The sequence below is a fragment of the Euwallacea fornicatus genome, chromosome 32, assembly GCF_040115645.1.
Source record: "Euwallacea fornicatus isolate EFF26 chromosome 32, ASM4011564v1, whole genome shotgun sequence".
In the NCBI taxonomy this organism is placed as follows: Eukaryota; Metazoa; Arthropoda; class Insecta; order Coleoptera; family Curculionidae; genus Euwallacea; species Euwallacea fornicatus.
In genome coordinates, this window is record NC_089572.1 from 2,717,298 (window position 1) to 2,735,651 (window position 18,354).

Consider the following 18,354-nt stretch of genomic DNA (forward strand, 5'->3'; position numbering starts at 1 on the left):
AGGAAACGTTATTCACTACTCTGTAACGCCACCTTCAAAATCAAAACCTGAAATTCACTACAGTCACTGGCTATTTTTTCCTTCTACCAATTCTAATTGTAAGGTTATGTTTATTGATATTGTTTCGATATTGACGTTGTAATCGGCAAAATTGCTACTAACGGCAGCAACTTAAGTTTTAAGAGTAAAAGTCTTTCAAATACACATGCCAACATCCAAATATGACCACTAAAACTTCCATGGCACTCTTAACTGAGTATGGTGGAGACTCCTCTGAGGATGAAGTCCCAGGGCCACGAGTCTCGACCAAACGCACCTTCAGAGAGGACTCAGACCCAGATAGTGCCAGCCCTCCTCAAAGGTACTGTAGACGTTCTTATTAATTCCTCACTTTAGGGGGTACATTTCCAGGTTACCTGTGCCTGCACACTTCATTACAAAAAATGAAGATGAGCCTAAAGATGATCCAGCTCTACATGAGGGAAGGTTGAGATCCTTTGCCCATGAGCGGGGTAATTGGGCCACGTTCGTGTATATTCCATGTGAGTCCATATGACTCACCATAAATAATATGGATTTCTAACCTTTTTAAATTATGCTTAGTTGAAGCCAAACCTGGTCTCTTAGAGTTGTGTTCTTATATTAAGGAAACCATGCCTTCTCACTTGGAAGTGAAAATCTCAGAAGATTTTCATATAAGTCTCACTAAAACTGTGGTTTTAAAGTACCACTGGATTACTCCTTTCATGCAAAGCTTGAAGGAGCATTTAGGTGTTTTTAGAAAGTATTTGATAACAGCCAGGGCAAATTCTGCATTTAAAAATGTTTGTTGCAGATTTATCATCTTATTAAAAGGCATTAAAGTTTATTGTAATGAGGAGCGCACTAGAACATTCATAGGAGTACAAATAAAGAGTGGTTATGACACTTTATTAAGTTTCGTAAATGTTTTAGATCGGTGCCTCAATGAGTTCAATTTGCCTTGTTTCTATAAGGTAAATTTTCATTACTGAACCATTAATGTTTTCAATATATATATTTTTTACTTTTGAGGATCCCTCATTTCACATCAGTATAGCTTGGTTTATTGGGGACTTGCAGAGAGATCTTGAAGCTTATGTAGCCCAAGTAAATAACAAATTTATAGAGCTTATGGACATATATTCAGAGGACAACTTTTATATTTTAGCTGAAAGTATCATGTGTAAATCAGGAAATAAATACTTTCAGTTTGTTTTAAGTTAATGAAAAATAAAATAAAAACAAGTAAACCATTTATTTATCCTTTTTAAACTTAAACCTGCAACAAAAGCTTTTCAATAACAATGCTCATAGCTCTGACCACAGGTGATTCAGGTACCTCCTCAAAGAAATTCTTCCCATCATCACAGCACTTGGCCACTTTAGGGTCTAAGGGAAGACTGCCCAGAAAAGTTACATCTAATTCCTCACACATTTTTTTAGCTCCTCCAGTAGTGGCTTTGAAAATTTCTGATGACTTCTGCAATAAATTGCAGTAATTTTTTTACAATAAATTGAGTATTTTAATGTAAAGTACCTGACAGCAGGGACAAACAAATTTGGTCATATTCTCCACCACTCCCAAGACTTTAATATTAGTTTTTCTGCAAAAGTCTATCTCTTTTCTCACATCCAACAAAGCCACCTCTTGAGGCGTGGTGACAATTACAGCCCCAGTTAAATTGGCTTGAGACAAGTAAGTTACAGCCGATAAATGCTCATCAGAGGTACCTAATGACCCAAAACCTACAGTGGTAATTTACACATTAAGCTGCTGGAAATACCTGGAGGGGTATCCATTAATAAATAATCAAGATGGCCCCAATCAACTTCACTTAGAAACTGCCTGATCATGCCATTTTTCTTGGGCCCACGCCAAATTATTGCATCATCTGCTGATGACAATAAAAAGCCTATAGACATTACTGAGAGATTGTCATCTATGTAAACTGGGGACCAGCCAGAGCCAGATTGGTGCACTTGTTCATCTTGAACTCCTAAGACATGAGGTTGAGAGGGGCCACAAATGTCTATGTCTAGCACTGCAATCTAGAAGCCATTGGTATATTTTGGAAATATATATTTATTAAACACCCAGTATTATTAAAATTAACTTAAAAAATCAATATACTCTGTTACAGTCAAAATATTTAGGTCAATTACCCTGATACAGCCTGGCACTAGATTGTGAATTGAATCATGAGTGTTGCATTATTTTGGACCCTTTATGAGACAGTAAGAATGATATTTGGGCACGAAAAAGAACGTAGAAGCCGCTATAACAGGGTAAGTCTGAGGGTATGATACTCACATTTTTCTCTGCATCTCTGGCCGCTAAAGCCCTACTTAGCAAAGCAGTTACAGTGCTTTTCCCCACTCCACCTTTTCCAGAAAGGATTAGGATTTTATGTTTAACACTCTCTAACCTTGAAATTTGAAAACTAATCAAATGCAAGCCAGCTTGACATACAAGAAGCAGCTTTAATACCTTTCTTTCACTAAAGTTATGCCAGGATCAGGTCCCTTGGGACTGGATGCACATATTTGTTGATTAGGGCATCCCCTACAAGCTGCAGCTCTGCCTGCTTTGTCACTTTGAGTTCCTGGGCAGTCTATGGAATTAAAAGGGGCCCAGTTCAATGTAATTTTCAAACGGGGTTGTTCATTGAGATTAAATTATTATGGGAAGTACTTACGTTCAGGAGCTGATTGGGGCTTTTCCACGACACTAGACATTTACGACGAGATTTTCAACGCTTTCAGGACGATTAAAGGAAAAATATTTGATTTCTGCAACTTTATAAATTCAGAAAATGTGAGGTTTTGTTAATTGTCTCTTTCGATGGAGTGATTGCGACGTTTTCAAATAGGTCGTTTGGTTTGTTTGTTTTATAAAATTTTAGACAGATTTTGAGGTGTTATTTTAGTAAAAGTAAATTGAGGGATATTAATACATGTATGGAAATGATGATGTACGTTAATTCGAATGTCCGCCTTATAGTATAAAAAAAAAGTAAATTTTAAAAGGACACCGTGAGTGACAACACTGCGCTACACCAGCTAACCGTCAACATTGCCATGACACTTATAATTTAATCGAATCCTTTGATACATTTGGCAACGTAGATTCACTCCAAATGGAAAATGAGGTAGGAATTGACATACTTCATCTGGCACCTCCATCATAATATTCTAATTTTTCTAAAAAAATCCGTTTCAATACAATTCAAACTTAGACAGTTTCATATTCACTAAAAGTCTTCACATTTTAAGTGGAGATTCTGTATTGCAGCAACTACAGCCATGGAGCACTGTGGCGGCTACCCATTGTATGGAACAAGGGGCAGACCCCCCAATGCCAGCCAGGACAGGGCAGTATTATCAAACATCGTGCCCTCACTCTTGGAGGCCCACCCTGGGATATGGAACTGTGCCCTTGTAATGAATCGTTATATTAAAAAAAAAACTTTGTGTGATAATCTCTTGCATTAAGGCCTAGCCAACATGCTACAAATTCCATTATTGACCCATGCTACACGCCCTACGGAATGGCTACTACTGAGCCTTTAAAGTTCCCAAATTTGGTAACTGGGTTTGAGAAGAACCCTGCACACGCTGCCAGAGCTGCGCTATACACTCGTTACACTCCTTTAGAGTGGACTCAAAGTAACTTGAAAAACTATAGCATTGCTGACACCAACCGGAATTACTCGGAGAGGCTTAGGGGGGATTTTATTAGGGTTATGAGGTCGCCATTTTGGGGTGGTCTGGAGGAATTCTTATTCAATATCTCTATAGGGAGACTGATGAGAAGACTGCGCAGGGCCAAAGGGAGTCTGGACGTAGACTTGGGGAGCGGATAACTGACACAACTTTTTGGCGCAATGAAGTGAGGACTGAATTAGAGAGAATTCTGACTGAGACCAGTTTGCTGCAAGACGCCAAGAGAGCCATTGACAAGGTTATAAACGACATCGAGGCTCCACTGCACATTGCACAGGAATGTCTCTATCACAGAGAGAAGAGGAATGGAATTGAGCTCGTCCACGACAGTCCTGAGCAGTCTCTCATGAGGGAAATTGAAATTTACCGTAATGCGCAAGCAAAACTCAAGTGCCTGGCTTCTAAAGTAGGAGATCAACTGCGCAATAATAGAGCTGCGCAGCATGAGCTTGAAATTGACATCAGGAGTAAAGAGGGAGCTTTGGGTATTGACAACATTTGTCACCATTTGAATGACTTTTCCAAGGGGATTAATTATTATGGGGGCATTGAGAAGTTTGATCCTACGTAAGTTTTAAGGTGTCATTTAATGTTGGAATTAATTAAAATTTAATCAGGGTGAGCACCATTCAAACTTGGGCAGAGCACAGCAACCGTATTGTACAGAAATCTCAATCGGAGAGGGGACATTCGGCTCAAATGAGGTCTGATGTAGACAACCTTATCAACACTTGCTCTCAGGAGATTTGGGATGCTTGGACCAATACTAATAATTGTCTAGCTAGACGAGCAACTGAAGAATTGGAGGCCAAGAGTAAACTGCAGAACCACCTCCATAAGGTTCAGCAGGAGATCTTTGATCTTGAGAAGAACATTGAGTTACTGAAAAAAGGGATTTTGGATAAGAGTGCCCCCATGAAAGTAGCTCAAACAAGGCTGGAGTCACGTACACACAGGAAGAATATTGAGCTTTGCAGAGACAGTGCTCAGGATCGGTCAGAGTTGGCAGCACTTATATAACAAACGCTTTTGTATTGTATTTTCATTTTTAGGCTGGTGATTGAAGTGCGTGATCTGCAGGATAGCATCGAATACTTGCACAAGAAGCTGCAGGAGGCAGAGGTTCAACATCAACAGCTGCTGAAGAGCAGGTCTATCCTCGAAGAAGACTTACATAACAAGTGTAATTCCCTATTCATTGATAGAGAAAAGTGTATGGGGTTGCGTCGCTCCTTTCCCATCACGGCCACCATCAAATATTGATCAGCTCTCTTATTTGATTCAAGTTATATGTAATGCTTGTCAATAAGTAAAACTAATTGTTGCTAAGGTAATTTAATGAAAATAATTTGGGCGAGGTCCCATAGATAACAATGATGATACAGGAAAATAACTAAAAATTAATTAACAAAAAAAAAGAGTCAAAAAGGCTCCCAAAATAAGCTTTTATTTGTTCCGCGCAAATCATTCACTATTATACACAGAGACTTTGGTGATTAAGATCACATATTCTTTGAACTGAAACTAAACCGCTGATGAAATTGCACCCTCAAGTGCACCCCCTTTGTGCAATTAAACCTGTAACTAGACCAGTTTTGGCTGTTTTAATGGCGTTCCCTTACCATAGCTTATTATGGTAAAACTTCAAGTCAAAGTAGCCTTGGTCTGTGAGCCCCGGAGTGCTCCTTCCGGGAGTGACAATACCCGCCGCCTCCGTTCTGGGGCTCATGAGGCCTTTAGGCGTGGCACTGTCGGGTACACTTTCGATGTTTCGAATCTCTTCTTCTATTACATCAAGGCTATCTGCGTCTTCTTCGTTACTGGGCACGTCCTCTCTTTCTTCTTCCAGCAACTTTTGCTTTACGTCTTCAACAGCAAATGGTTCTTCGGCGGCATCAATATTGAGCGAGTTTGGCCGATCTGCCTTTGGTTCTTGCGGGCTGGAATATTATTTATAAAAGGGGAAGTAAAAGTGCGGATGTTGGCGGCAGTTGCGGGGGAAGTTTATTGCGAAACTATTTCGGCCCTGCAAATGAAAAAGAAACAAAACAAACTGAAAAATAAATAAAAAAAAAACATAACAAAAATGTTAAAAGAAGCAACCCTATCCAAGTAAAGAAGTTTTTACTTACCGCATTAAACCAAATTGAGAAAAATCAATTTAAGAATTGGGATTTTAAGAGTGGGACCTTTTAGAGATTAATTTTTATGTATATAAATTTGAAAGCCTGGCAGCTACTGGAATCTGACTAAAAAAGTGAGGGAAATTGAAGTATAGTTACATATTAGGGGATCTACTTGTAAGAACACATTGCTGCGGAGAGTAGTATTTAACAATTCGACCTCAGACCACTGCTTGGGGAACGTTGAAAGAATTCAAATGACTTGGAATAAATTTAAGAACCTTAATACTGACAATAGTGAAATATTGCAAATAAAATTCAATCTAGGTCACTCTTCACATTTCACTTTCATCCCTAAACTTTGGAAAAAACGTGAGCTCAAATATTCTCAGCAGAAAGATGGCCGGAATTTATCCAATAACTAACACAATCATACGTTAATTCCTTGGAAGCTTATTTGCTGTGCATTGCAATAGATCCTATTTATTAGGCCTGTTACAATATGGAGCCTATCTTCCAGGTAACTATTAACGGACTGTCACGCTTACACATACCCTTGTCGAAGCTACAATACTTACCTGTAATGGAAAACATAGTTTTGCCCTTATATGTGGGTCACGGGTTCAGATTTAATGCTAAACGCATGCAATTTTATATAGGGCATCATGCAGTGTTAGTTTGAATAGCCCCAACGAACTTACCCTGAAGCTTTCTGGTTGGTTTTTATGACAGCGGAATCGTTATGGATGATCTGAAATGTTGTTTATTGTGTTAGGAGGAAATCATGGAGTATTGAATTAGTACCTGTCCCATACTGCAAGGAGGCCTGGGGGCGCCGTACCGCCCGAAGGGGCGCCCCTGCTGCAGGCCGTTGACCGACTGTTTCTTGGCCGAAATATTACTGTTAGGATCGTGTTAGCGAAAGCGAATGAGTGAGTTTTGTGAGTACCTCACCTGATACTGTTATCGCCTTCTACCGGCATTCGAATAGGTTCGGCAGCTTTTGGAAAAAAGCCGTCAAACACCACATAATTATTCATTTGCTTGACAGGAGTGCTGAGTCCATAGTGCTTCTGCAAGAAGCCGAGAAATTTTTCGCTGGGCCTATCAATCGCCATTCGCATCGGCTCAATCTTCTCCTTCTACATGAGGAAAAATCTTTGAAAAGTTCTTTGAACCTTGCTCAACAACTCACATGAAGCATGTGCTCAAAAAGCTGTCTACCAAAGCCTGATCGTTGCCGGGATTCATGGACATAGAAATCCAGAACGCAAGGGGGTGATAGTTGGTAGTGCTGGCCCTCGCGGTCGAAGACGTAAAGGCTCTTTTCTCCCGTTTTCAGCATACCTGTGACCGCACCTTTACCACTGAAATTTAAGATTTTAGGAACTCAGTAAAATATGTACACGGTGCTATGCGTCTTTTTGTAGGTATAGGTCTTAGGGCCAAATTGTTAAAGCGCTGATACGTTTAGTGGAGAGTAACTATCTTTCGTGGGAATGAAGGAAGCCGATGTTTCAATAATTTGGCTCTTAATAAGTCATTGTAACATAAAAAGCACATTACTAAGGAAACAATAAAAACTTATTTTAAGTTCGTTAAGCTCCGGATGCATTTAATTGAAGTTACTGCATATTCCAAGTGATGTATGCACGCAAATCTTTCTACATGTACTTGGAAAACTGGATACCCATGTCGGATTTAAATGACCGAAACCATCTGCTTTTTCTGTAACGGGTTCCTGTTCGTGGCAATCAACTTTGGCCTTAATTCTATGCATCGTTAGTAAAAGATTTGCAACATAATGTGGGTGTTTACACTGAAATGGAGCTGGCTATTATCGCTTCCATTGAGTCTATGAGGGCAAGAAGACCCGCTGACTGTTTTTGCTATTTTGTAGGCGTAGATTTAGAAACCATTTAACTTGATTCAAGAGAAACTGAGAGCCATGAGCTCACAAAGACGTTCCAATGGTTTTCAAATAACGTAAAACTCGAACGGTCCCGTTTACTGAGGCAACTGCTCAAGAGGGGCTCAAAAATTATGGTTGAATCGTCAGAATTCTCAATTTTGTTGATGACAATTTACCAAGAAGGAACATAAACCGCCCGACAATGAATTCATGGCGGAAAAGAGTAGATTTCACTCTATAACCTGCAGGCTTATTCAGACCGTGCTATTATTATTAATATTATTGCTGCAATCATCATTGCAGGAACTACGTATTTAAGTTTAAGTAGAAAGTAGATTTGCGGCAATTAAACCTCAAGTTTACCGCTCTGTGACTAATAAATCAAAGCAATTTGTGCAGCTAAAGCTTCATTTTCACAAGTAATCTTCACGGTTATTAATGGAAGAAAATCATTAAAACAATGACACTTACTTATTGGCGTCTTGGTCGATGAGAAGATACAATCGGTGTTCAGAATTTCTGAGCCGGTCTGCAGTGGTAATGGGTTTCGTCAGGCCTTGAGCATGAGCCGAGGCCTCACCCATTGCGTTGATGATTTGAGTCACCTTTGATTGAGTATCCCTACAAAAAAAATATTTTTTATAACGGTGCTTTGTAAGATTTAATTATTATGGATTTGCAGTGAATCGATTGGGGCAAACCAATTTGCTTTAATAATAGCGGTTATTATGTAGTGTCAAGGCTGGGTAACGTGTACCCCAATTATTGGCTTAAAGTCACATAGTGATGATACAAGGCACGTATGGATACATTACAGCAAATTAAGTTAATTAAGCATCTCCTTGGCCTTGTAAGACGCAAAACGCGTTCTCCTGTTATTACATAAATATTCATAGCACGCGCTCGATTTACCGGTACGGGATATGTAATATATTTTCGATGGTACCTAAATGTTTTTGTTTTGTTCTTAAATGACCCATTTATATTCATGAACTAAAACACTGTGTCGTGTGAAAATATGAATCTCAAAAAAGTTACTTCTTCGCGTGAGAGGGCTGAAATTAATTCCAGCACATGCAACGACCCTTAAGTTTAGTGAAAGTTGGTCGTAAAATGAGAGGTTTGTGGTGCTCATAAAAACCTCCAGTGGTTGTTTAAATATACGAAGGAATCAATGCAAATGGGAATATTTGCATGCCCTCCAAACTAGTGTAGATATTGGACCAGGCATTTCATGGTCGCGAATGTGGGCGTTTTATTGGCCAAAAACGTGTAATATGTGGTCGAAATTATTGCAGACGTGCATGTGAAATTATCGACTTTGGGGGGTAGAATCTGCAAATCGTCCTCAAAAATTAGGTTAATGGAGTATATCAGCGAAAATATCCGCTTGTAAACTCCCATGTACGCATTGATCAAATAGACGAGCTGAAAAACAAGGACGAACCTTAAATTGGGTCAACAAAACCTTTCTAAGGGGTTTCAATTTGGATATTAATGTTGCAGCAAATGTTCTCTAGATTCAAATGAAATTTATGGAAAATGTACAGGAGATTCCTAAGAGAAATCCGTTCCACTTTCCAAGTACGTTGCAGCGAACGGAATTTACAAGTCTCAATGATAATTCTGAAATTCGTTTTGTTGCGGAAATGTTCTAACCAGAACAGGGTTGTAATTAAAAAAACTTTTTTTTATTGAATTACGAAATAAATAAATTTATTGAGAAAATTAGATCATGTTATTCAAGTACTTTTACTAAATGTATTCAAGACAAGTGTTTTTGAGACTTTTCAGCTCTTCGTGAAAAAGCAATTTTCGGATCAAGTGGGATGTTCCTTGGCCCAAAATTAAAAGTTTCTATAAACACGTGTCTAGAATCTCTCTGTGTCAGAAATAGAGGGTGTGGAAGAAGAACACCCTGTATAATAACATCTCCTAAAAAGAGGTCCTTGTTATCACATTACGTGTTCCTCTTTTCCCCTCATATTTGATCCGTGTTTTTAGTCATAAAACATCAAGGACGGACTTCGCCCCTTCTTTCAGTGCCTCCCATGACTTACCAAAGCGCTCTCTTATCACCATTAAATCCAGGAGGTACCAAGGTGTTTCCCACCTCCACAATGGGGTGTTTGAAGATCTCGTTCAAGTTGAATCGGAACTCCATAGCCGGCGGCTCCAAAAAGCTGTTTTCCTCCAAATTTGTGTCCGACAAGGCCGCTGGAGTTCCTCGCTCCTCCTTACAGCTTCACACAACACCGACACTCTGGAAAATCGATAAAACGAGCGCGAGGTGTTTATGACAGGTGCATCTAGTTTGACGCAAGAATGTCACTAGTGATGTTTAATTTTTTATTTTCTTCAAAGGCTACGAGATGATTTTGCCCGCAGCAGGATCGTATCAAACCGGCGCGTAGCGTATGTTTTCTGATTCAATGAAAGGAAGCGGTGGTCGAAGTTGGTCGAGTTTGTTTGACGACATAGGCGGCCTATTGGGGCCTCGCACTTCTTCTCGCTTAACGCCATTCCGGGAGGCCGTAAAACCCAAAAACATGGTTATAACCGTTGATTTCGAGGATACAGCTATTCGAAGACCTTAACATTAATTTTTGATAAGTAGCGGAAATTTTAAATCAGGGTGCGCCACTGCTAAAAACGTAGATCGATCCTTCTCATGCGAGACACACAATCTGGCTTTGCGCACTGCGAGGAATTACACATGGTCAGATATGTACGTGGTGGATTAATCACACCTTAAAGAAACCAAGTCCCACGCACTTTTCTTTTTGTCTATGTGCTCTGACTTCTACGCTTAAAATTCCCGTTCGTCTAATAAGGCACTTGATTAATACTCATTGCCATACTTTTCGCATTGAAAACCTGCTGTTCTTCAATTTTTAATTAGTTTCTTTCAGATAACGATTGTTCTTAACGCAAAATAGGTTGATTCGTAATTAGCCTTATTTGGAACTTTTGTCGATGATGATTTCTTTAATTGATTTGGCCTCAAAAGATGTGATAGATATTTGAGGACTAGGACAGGTAGTTTTTAGTAAAAAAAATGGTTTAGTAAAATGTCTTAGTTGAACATGTACATATGTTTACCATCACGTCAAGAAGCGGATGCGCTAATTCTGACTAAGAGAATGTTTAAGGCAGCGTTGTATATTCATCTGACCAAAATTTGTGTGAAAAGGGTTAAATAAAATTATAAATAATAATTGCGGAATTTCATGTCAAAGGAAACGCCAACGAATTATATAATATAAAACAAAAAATATTTCTTCACAAATCTGCCTCTATTTAATTATTACCTTTCTCGAAATAGTGAAGCTAGAGAAAATTTCTTAGATACTTTGCATCTGTTTTGCCATCTATTAGACAGTAGCCAAACCACGCTTTGAGAAATCGCAGTTTTTGCTTTTATATTTCAAATAGATCTACTCCCTCCTTTATGAACATTTAAATTAGAAGCATATGAACTTTTCAAATGAGATTTAAGTGGACGTAGTTCATCTAGGAAAGTTTTCGATACAATGGGACCTCAAAAATCTGCGTTATAAATGTCTAAAGACTGGATTTTTAGTCAAAATTATAGCTAAAAAGCGCTATCTAAAGCATAAATAGCTGCATCCCAGACTACATCAACCATAGTCTGCAATTACTTAGTAATCGAAATGCCCATTCAACCTACTATGTTAAAATGCTTAAATATTCTTCACAATATCATGTAAAGTTTAGTTTAAATCGTTCCTGCTTTTGCGTCTCAGTTAATGGCTGTCCTCGCCCTCGTGGCTATCGCCTTTGTCACCTTCAACCTTGAGGACAGACCACTACAAGTCCCTAAACCCAACTTTCGAGTGCTCATCTATAGTGCTAAAGTGTACGGTTACCCCACCTACAGTTTCCCTGTACCTGCTGTGGCAATTGCAGAATTACCTACGATCTGTACTTATTACTGTTAGAAAATCCTTTAAATTGGACCTTTTTATGAATAACAGTAATGCATGTGATAAATGTAATTGCAATATATTTAACACGTAAAAAAAATAATCAAATTTATTTGTATTTTGTATTGGGAAATAGTTGTTTTATTCCATGTTGTTATAGGAAAGGAAAGCAAAGCTATATGAAATAAAGATATTTTGTTAGATGAAATTTATTCATCATCGTATCAAAATCGTTTGTTTTCTTGCTAAAATGGTGAATATAATTTTTTTTTATAAATCTCGCTCGTATATGAATATGTTATGTATTATAATAAAAGGAGCAAAAGTATGCTTGGTACCTTTTACATAATTGCTATTCATGTTTCTCCATATCCTCCTATGTTAGTCAGTAAATACTTTCCTATTTATACCTGTCACATTTTTTTATTGTCAATACTGGCACATCATTAATTGAAGCATCATGAATAGTCTTGCGGGAACGGAGATTCATCTGATAATATAAAGATTTATGTTGGTACAACTGGGAACTCAAATTAGCGGTGTATTATTATGCGAAGATATTGAGCGACTAGCTGCAAGGTTAAAGAATGCTCCATCCACAGCCCTTGCCAAATATATCATTTTTTGATTCTATGTTAATTAAACTTCCAATAAGGTGCCCTTACTCTTGTTAAATAAATTAGATGTTACACAACAAGGATTTTCATTCTCTCTCGTGTTTACCCTGATATTTGCTCGTTAAAGTCGCTTTTAACCAACTGAAAATTACAAGGTATAAATCAAGGTTATTTTTAAGTACATATTTACATATGTATGATTGTACATGCTACTTGGTCATTGTTTGAGGGATCAGTGTGATAAGGAAGTAATTACACGCGACATGACGGTTCAACTTAGAATAGGTAATTTGAATAGAAGTTGCAACTGCAAGGTAATATCGTAAACATGACCATATGGTAGAATTAGGGTGTTAAGAATTTATTCTGGCTGAAAGAAATGTGTTCTACCACTGATTGAAGTTACTACTGAGAACATTGTTTTAAATTTTTGTTCCGCCACTGATTGAGGCATGAAGAATTACTCATACTCTACTTTAGTAATAATTCATAAGTTAATTCGTAATTTGATTGCTTAAAATACAAAGGTATCCCAACTCGATTTTCAAAATATTGAATATTGATTTTATTACTATGAACATGAGTTTATCGATTTTTTTACATTTGAAAGAAATTAAATCCGCGACAGGTAAATAGATGAATAGCCGATCATATTCTTTATAGTTTTATTGCTTACAAATCAGAGACGTACCCACTCATAAAAAAAAATTCATGCGCGATGGAAACCTGCTTTGCGATTGTTTAAAGCATTGGGTATTTATATTGGGCCACTATGACGTATAAAGGAACTGTAATATAAACTAGAAGCGGCTTAGGCTGATATTTTAACGAAAATATTCTAGAAATATTTAGAGATATTTTGACTGAAATTTTTAGATTTTTTTCTCTGTCTCTGTAGATTTTTAGTACGTCGATTAAAATTCGTATCTTCGCAGTCTAAAGACCATAAATATACCAAACACACATTTTATACATTTAAGAGCATTCAGAGTTACCTATTCTAAATATGGCTTTCAGAATTTTTACTCTTAGTAGGGAGTTGCTCTATCACTGTTTGAGACTTTGAATATTAGTATTAGATGTCTGAAACGTGCATGAAAATTTATATTTTCTTAAGCTAAAAATCGAAAATGGGTGCAGACCATCCTTTCAACTCAACGGGTATTTAGAGTTACTTCGAAGGGAACTTCTAGAATTTGTTTGCACATGATAGGGATACGCAACGTCGCTGTATCGGTAGTAAAGTTCTTCGTGAAAATTCCTGATTTTTTTTTAACTAAAAGCGACCGTATATTGATAATTGTAAGGAACGGAAAAACTTCTCATCATTTGAGGAGGTTTTTCCTAACCTGAACTTCCTGAGTAGTTTTATTTTTTAAACTCTTCTATATTGTTGGACTTATTTAAACACACTCCAAATTTCAGATAACCCCACAAGAAAGTCCATAGGGGGAAATCAGACCATTTAACAGGCTACTCTAATTGCTAATGCAAAAATTTCAATAACTGTTGAATTTAGACATGGGTGTGTTACAAGAAATATGCTCACAATTTCTCAAAGAACTCAAAAATTTTATACACGTGTACATGGAGTTCCATAAGAAAAAAAAATAAAAAGTATACTTATCTACTGCATGGGAAATCTTATATACATGTCTGTAATATCAAAAAATGCATGATTAAAAACATCATTTGCCGTATCCCAGCATTTTCATGAAAAGTATTTTCTTTAACTTTTAACGAATTTTTGCGAGATTTGGTCTTCTGTGTATACAGGGAGGACCAGCCTTATTAAGCTTTAGGCGAAATATTTAATGCCCGTGCCCTACCTCTACAAAAAATCGTAACCCAAAAAAGTCCGCTACCCTTCCTGGTTTGTCGCCTGGGCTGTCAGTCAACTTCGGCACCCATAAGGCCAGCACTGCGTACAGAGTATCATGTTTGAAGATTACAATATACGGAGCTCCATTCTCTCAATTTTCCCAGATTTTCCTCATACGTTTTTATGTACTTTTCCTCCAAATTACCCACGGCATTGACACAACAGGCGAATTATGCAAAAATCCAACAGCAGCTAAGAATGTTACCATACCCGGCATTCCTACCAATGCAAATGGCAGCTACTGGATTCCTCTGATAACCTACTGGGTATAAATAATAGTGGAGCCATGGATGGACATCACAAGATCGAAGATGAACCAAAAGGCGGCATATTCGGTTTTGTTCTGTGCCCTTTTGGCCAGCACCTTCGTCCATGGTAAGTTTCAACCCCTCGAAAGTGTGTTTTCGTCATTTCAACAAATTTCCAGAGCTGAGTGCTAAGGGCGTGGTGCCAGTTAGCTCCCGGCATCATCACAAGGAGTTACTCTCAAGGGCGGCATCTCCCGAGACTTGTGAACTTGTAAGTGCATCCTCTCCGTTGTGTAGGTCTGCAGTAATTATGTGGTCTTTCAGTCGTGCAACTGGGCTCACAGTGGGGGTAATTTGAATATTACTATAGAAACGATCAACAATCTCTTTGTGGCAGTCAACTATGTAGACAAGGCGGCTTTTGTATTAGATGCCATTGCTGAGATCGTCCTGCTCTTAAACGGTACTAAATGAGATTAAATCTTAGAGTAAATGAAAGAGGAAATTTTCAGGAACCACCGGGGGCGGTGTTGCTATTAATTTATCCAAACAGATCGGAGTGTCCTTCACCGACGGATTATGGAAGGATGGCAAAGCCGAATTGAAGATCTTACTCAGTCAAACGCTCTCCACAGGCCTCGGGTCTCTGTGGAACCATTCAGGAGGTACTAGACATACCTTGTGACATTCCCGAATTAACAGGATCGAATTTCAGCTACGCCCTTCACAGTAAAAGGCATCCTCAACGTCCAACTCAACGTAATTGTCAAGGTGTTGAGTGCATTAGTTGTCAATGTAGCTACCGAAGGAACCGAAAGTCTTAAGTATGGTTTACAGTTACTCATAGCAATTTCCACCCAGCTTATCGTTGTCATAAAAGGAGAACTTAGCGGAATCCTTGAGGTAAGTGTTTGATCTGACTTTTGGAAGAGACACATAAGAAAAACTAAGAATATTTACAGTCATAGCCGAATGATGATTTGGCATTTTTCAGAAATGCAGCGGTGTACCAAAAGAGTTTAAATATTTTCAACTTGAAATACGCCGTTGGATTCTGTCGGTTTCGTAGATTTCTGCCTTTTTAATTAAAAAAAGCCTAAAATTGATATGTCTTAAAAATTCCTAGTGGCGCAACAACTTTCTCTAGAGAGAAACTTTTTTTCATTCGATGACTTCTCATGTTCTCATCTCTTTTCGATACTGCACATGTTTTTGATAGCACGCCCCTGATTTCGAAAACGCAGAGGCGTACAATATTTTTCATGCAATTTTTTATTTCAAACCTTTTTCCACCGAGTTTTGGTTCGTATGTTTCCGCGCGCATTTGCACTTCATCCAATCATATTGGAAAAAAGGCGGACACGTGCATTGTCTCTCACAAACGGAATACTTCATTTTTTTATTGCCCCAATTTCTTTTTCAGCATACTCCTGAATTCCGTATTATAATGACTTCCACTTTACTTAAGACCATAAACTGGTTTCACTAAAAACTCAGGGACATGCTATATGTTTTTCATGCATATACGATTTCTTAGTAAATTTTCTGAAGTGACCCATTTACTTGCCAACGCCCTGCTTGATTGAACAGTATCAAACTATAATTTTATTTACCTAAAACGTAGAACTGGTACTCTTCAATAGCACGTAGACGTCCAATTTCATTATTCTGCTAATTTCAACTAACTTAATTTCAGCTCATAGCTAACGACATAATTGATGTTTCCCGGGATCTTACCGCCATAATTGTGGTGTTAAAACAAATAAAGGAAATTACAGTGGGTGTGGCTGGTAAATCTTAAGTCTTCTTTAAGTCCGAAAATAAAAAAATCTAAACCAACTCCTTTTAAAGGTAACTTGAAGGCACTAATCAAAACGGGTATATCCATCAATTTGAAACGCATTCTCGAAGCTAAAAATGGTTTGGAGGCTCTTGGCCACATCATCCTTCAATACAGTGTGGTGACACATATAGCCGTCGCCCTCAATGCCTTACTGAATGACGAAATAAGTATCCTAAAACTAATTGCAGGTCTCGGAGGTGGGGTCAATACGGGAATCGATGGAATATTCCTTGTAGGTGGTATTCTGTAGCTGAAGGTGATAGTTGATCATTTTGGTTTTATGTGAGTAGATTGTAGCGTCGGTGATAAATACTGTAAATGGAACCGCCGGTCTCGAATTGGTAATCCAAAAAATAATCGATGTCAACATCAAACTTTCCAATGAAGGCAGCTTAGTTGATGACTTTAATGTGGCCCTCAACATATTTACGGATATAATGGCGAAAATAGGGAACAATTCTAATTTCTCAGTATTGATCAAACTAATCAATCAGTTGAAGTCAAAGACTTTGGTCATTTGTAAGGATACTCTGGAGTTTCAAAGACCCGAACAACACACAAATCTGCTTTAGATAAAGTGAACGTCTCACTCATCATTGATACGATGCTAACAGTCTACAAAGGGTCTTCAGCAGTTATCATTGGGGCGATAACGACCGTTGTCCTGTTGCTCAAGCCCATCGTAGCCGTAGCGACGTTGGCGGTCTCCTTATTCTTAACATTAATCACGAGTCTGTCAACCGTTTTGGGAGTAAGTGATTCAAAGTTTGTGTGGATATTAGCCGAATTGACGAAAGCTAACAGGCTCGAAACCGGCTCCAGACACAGACATATATTAAAGTGTCTCCATCTACGACTTCATTTTAGGTTCAAATAGCGGCGGCCTTTGGCATCGTAACAACGTTCAACCTGGATGTAATTCTAAAAAATTCGCTAAGTATAATAACTTCATTAATGTTTGGAGATATTATATCGGCCTTGAAGAGGATTGGCATCTTTGGAACAATTATAACTTCTCTTTCTACGTATTGGACAGGTGGTGCTGTCGAGTTTGCTTCCCAACTAAGTAGCAAAAAAGATTATATTTTGGGTAATAATTTACACTTTTGTTCCATTGCCTTTCTTTAATCATACTACCCATTACAGCCTGGTTCGAACTCACCGTTGGTGTAAAGCTATTGGCTTCTTCAAGCGCCGTGGCTTCAGTAAAGACCCTTATCCAAACTGTCACAAATGCGACTTTCTCCAATAGTCTCAGTTTCACAGGCAGTTTCTCATTATCCGCTTCAACTTCTAGCAGTGGTAGCGTGGTCATAGGTTAGATGGTAAGTTACAGGATTTCGAACTGATTCCTCGAGTTTTAAGAGGTGTTTTTCGTTGCAGGAACTGCATACGAAACCCATCAAGTTCATGGGACTTATTAGATGTAAGTGGTGATTGTGAGAACAAAAAATAAATGGTATGCACGTAAGACGCTGTGTTTAATTACCTTCTTTGGTAACTTTTAATCCAACCCCAAAGAGCCACAGACTTTCGGTTGAATCATTGAGTGATATTTGAGGCTTACTGTTTAAGCTATTAATTTGTTTATACAAACTCAGTGGCATGTACAACTACATACACAATAGTCGAATTGTTAGAGAGAAACCGAGCAATAATATCATTAAATAATAACCCCAACAAAAAAGAAACTATTCTTATTAAAGAATTAAGACAATCACCTCGTTTAATTTCAGAACCCTCAACTTCGTCTATGACAGACCAGAAAAATTAATATTCCACGACTTAAAGGAAAATCCGGAATTATTACCTTTAAAATTAGGAAATGCCCAAAATGCAGTTGATTCTTGGACATTTATGCAAGTTTTTGACATAACCAATTTAATAACAAAATTCAATAATTTACAGATCCAATCTCAACGAATAAAACATGCATTCGATAAGAACGACACTATCAGTGAAAGCTACAAGATGGCATTTTTCAACTCTTACGGTTTATTAACGTTTTTAGAAAACAAAATTTTAAATCAAATTTTTC

At 38.0% G+C, this 18,354-nt stretch overlaps 5 protein-coding genes across 9 annotated transcripts; 3 read left to right on the top strand and 2 right to left on the bottom strand.

Annotated features, from left to right (window-relative positions):
• The first annotated feature begins 73 nt into the window (after positions 1 to 73).
• LOC136348293 (U6 snRNA phosphodiesterase 1) lies at positions 74 to 1,278 on the top strand. 2 transcript variants are annotated; one of them, XM_066299017.1, is made up of 5 exons: positions 75 to 361; positions 412 to 542; positions 604 to 784; positions 836 to 995; positions 1,054 to 1,278. In XM_066299017.1, exons 1-5 carry the CDS (start codon positions 222 to 224, stop codon positions 1,243 to 1,245), a joined length of 804 nt encoding a protein of 267 aa, XP_066155114.1. In that variant the 5' UTR covers positions 75 to 221; the 3' UTR covers positions 1,246 to 1,278. The 2 variants fall into 2 exon arrangements, with proteins under 2 accessions (XP_066155113.1, XP_066155114.1); XM_066299016.1 differs by having other exon boundaries at positions 74 to 361; positions 604 to 995.
• On the bottom strand, positions 1,258 to 2,878 carry Nubp1 (NUBP iron-sulfur cluster assembly factor 1). Of its 2 annotated transcripts, none has more exons than XM_066299015.1 (6): positions 2,718 to 2,878; positions 2,510 to 2,633; positions 2,333 to 2,447; positions 1,806 to 2,070; positions 1,559 to 1,752; positions 1,258 to 1,501 (listed from the first exon to the last, which is right to left on the bottom strand). In XM_066299015.1, exons 1-6 carry the CDS (start codon positions 2,755 to 2,757, stop codon positions 1,295 to 1,297), a joined length of 945 nt encoding a protein of 314 aa, XP_066155112.1. In that variant the 5' UTR covers positions 2,758 to 2,878; the 3' UTR covers positions 1,258 to 1,294. The 2 variants fall into 2 exon arrangements, with proteins under 2 accessions (XP_066155112.1, XP_066155111.1); XM_066299014.1 differs by having other exon boundaries at positions 2,333 to 2,462.
• On the top strand, positions 2,079 to 5,338 carry LOC136348289 (tektin-3-like). 2 transcript variants are annotated; one of them, XM_066299010.1, is made up of 6 exons: positions 2,079 to 2,307; positions 3,314 to 3,459; positions 3,515 to 3,769; positions 3,820 to 4,311; positions 4,362 to 4,739; positions 4,797 to 5,338. In XM_066299010.1, the coding sequence occupies exons 1-6, from the start codon at positions 2,221 to 2,223 to the stop codon at positions 5,005 to 5,007; spliced, it is 1,569 nt and encodes a 522-aa protein (XP_066155107.1). In that variant the 5' UTR covers positions 2,079 to 2,220; the 3' UTR covers positions 5,008 to 5,338. The 2 variants fall into 2 exon arrangements, with proteins under 2 accessions (XP_066155107.1, XP_066155108.1); XM_066299011.1 differs by lacking the exon at positions 2,079 to 2,307 and adding an exon at positions 3,096 to 3,170.
• LOC136348291 (alpha-tubulin N-acetyltransferase-like) lies at positions 5,064 to 10,280 on the bottom strand. Of its 2 annotated transcripts, XM_066299012.1 has the most exons (7): positions 9,840 to 10,279; positions 8,251 to 8,400; positions 7,063 to 7,234; positions 6,822 to 7,009; positions 6,672 to 6,768; positions 6,569 to 6,618; positions 5,064 to 5,684 (listed from the first exon to the last, which is right to left on the bottom strand). In XM_066299012.1, the coding sequence occupies exons 1-7, from the start codon at positions 9,941 to 9,943 to the stop codon at positions 5,363 to 5,365; spliced, it is 1,083 nt and encodes a 360-aa protein (XP_066155109.1). In that variant the 5' UTR covers positions 9,944 to 10,279; the 3' UTR covers positions 5,064 to 5,362. The 2 variants fall into 2 exon arrangements, with proteins under 2 accessions (XP_066155109.1, XP_066155110.1); XM_066299013.1 differs by lacking the exons at positions 6,569 to 6,618; positions 6,672 to 6,768 and having other exon boundaries at positions 9,840 to 10,280.
• A 4,209-nt stretch (positions 10,281 to 14,489) lies between these two features.
• On the top strand, positions 14,490 to 17,787 carry LOC136348200 (uncharacterized). Its single transcript, XM_066298837.1, has 12 exons — positions 14,490 to 14,600; positions 14,653 to 14,744; positions 14,798 to 14,936; positions 14,986 to 15,138; positions 15,189 to 15,376; positions 16,170 to 16,263; positions 16,325 to 16,548; positions 16,607 to 16,835; positions 16,889 to 17,067; positions 17,184 to 17,406; positions 17,463 to 17,641; positions 17,700 to 17,787. The coding sequence occupies exons 1-11, from the start codon at positions 14,516 to 14,518 to the stop codon at positions 17,636 to 17,638; spliced, it is 1,782 nt and encodes a 593-aa protein (XP_066154934.1). The 5' UTR covers positions 14,490 to 14,515; the 3' UTR covers positions 17,639 to 17,641; positions 17,700 to 17,787.
• Positions 17,788 to 18,354: the final 567 nt, after the last annotated feature.

Coding starts and splice junctions, on each gene's coding strand:
- LOC136348293 (XM_066299016.1), top strand. CDS start 222: ATGACCACTAAAACTTCCATGGCACTCTTAACTGAGTATGGTGGAGAC. Junction 362..411: donor AGTGCCAGCCCTCCTCAAAG/GTACTGTAGACG, acceptor GTACATTTCCAG/GTTACCTGTGCCTGCACACT. Junction 996..1,053: donor ATTTGCCTTGTTTCTATAAG/GTAAATTTTCAT, acceptor TTTACTTTTGAG/GATCCCTCATTTCACATCAG.
- LOC136348289 (XM_066299010.1), top strand. CDS start 2,221: ATGAGTGTTGCATTATTTTGGACCCTTTATGAGACAGTAAGAATGATA. Junction 2,308..3,313: donor GTAGAAGCCGCTATAACAGG/GTAAGTCTGAGG, acceptor TCTGTATTGCAG/CAACTACAGCCATGGAGCAC. Junction 3,770..3,819: donor GATTTTATTAGGGTTATGAG/GTCGCCATTTTG, acceptor ATATCTCTATAG/GGAGACTGATGAGAAGACTG.
- Nubp1 (XM_066299014.1), bottom strand. CDS start 2,757: ATGTCTAGTGTCGTGGAAAAGCCCCAATCAGCTCCTGAAC. Junction 2,634..2,717: donor GCCCCAATCAGCTCCTGAAC/GTAAGTACTTCC, acceptor TTAATTCCATAG/ACTGCCCAGGAACTCAAAGT. Junction 2,463..2,509: donor ATAACTTTAGTGAAAGAAAG/GTATTAAAGCTG, acceptor GCATTTGATTAG/TTTTCAAATTTCAAGGTTAG.
- LOC136348291 (XM_066299012.1), bottom strand. CDS start 9,943: ATGGAGTTCCGATTCAACTTGAACGAGATCTTCAAACACCCCATTGTG. Junction 8,401..9,839: donor GGTGATAAGAGAGCGCTTTG/GTAAGTCATGGG, acceptor TTTTTTTTGTAG/GGATACTCAATCAAAGGTGA. Junction 6,619..6,671: donor CTCCTTGCAGTATGGGACAG/GTACTAATTCAA, acceptor ACAACATTTCAG/ATCATCCATAACGATTCCGC.
- LOC136348200 (XM_066298837.1), top strand. CDS start 14,516: ATGGACATCACAAGATCGAAGATGAACCAAAAGGCGGCATATTCGGTT. Junction 16,264..16,324: donor AATTACAGTGGGTGTGGCTG/GTAAATCTTAAG, acceptor CTCCTTTTAAAG/GTAACTTGAAGGCACTAATC. Junction 16,836..16,888: donor GTCAAAGACTTTGGTCATTT/GTAAGGATACTC, acceptor AATCTGCTTTAG/ATAAAGTGAACGTCTCACTC.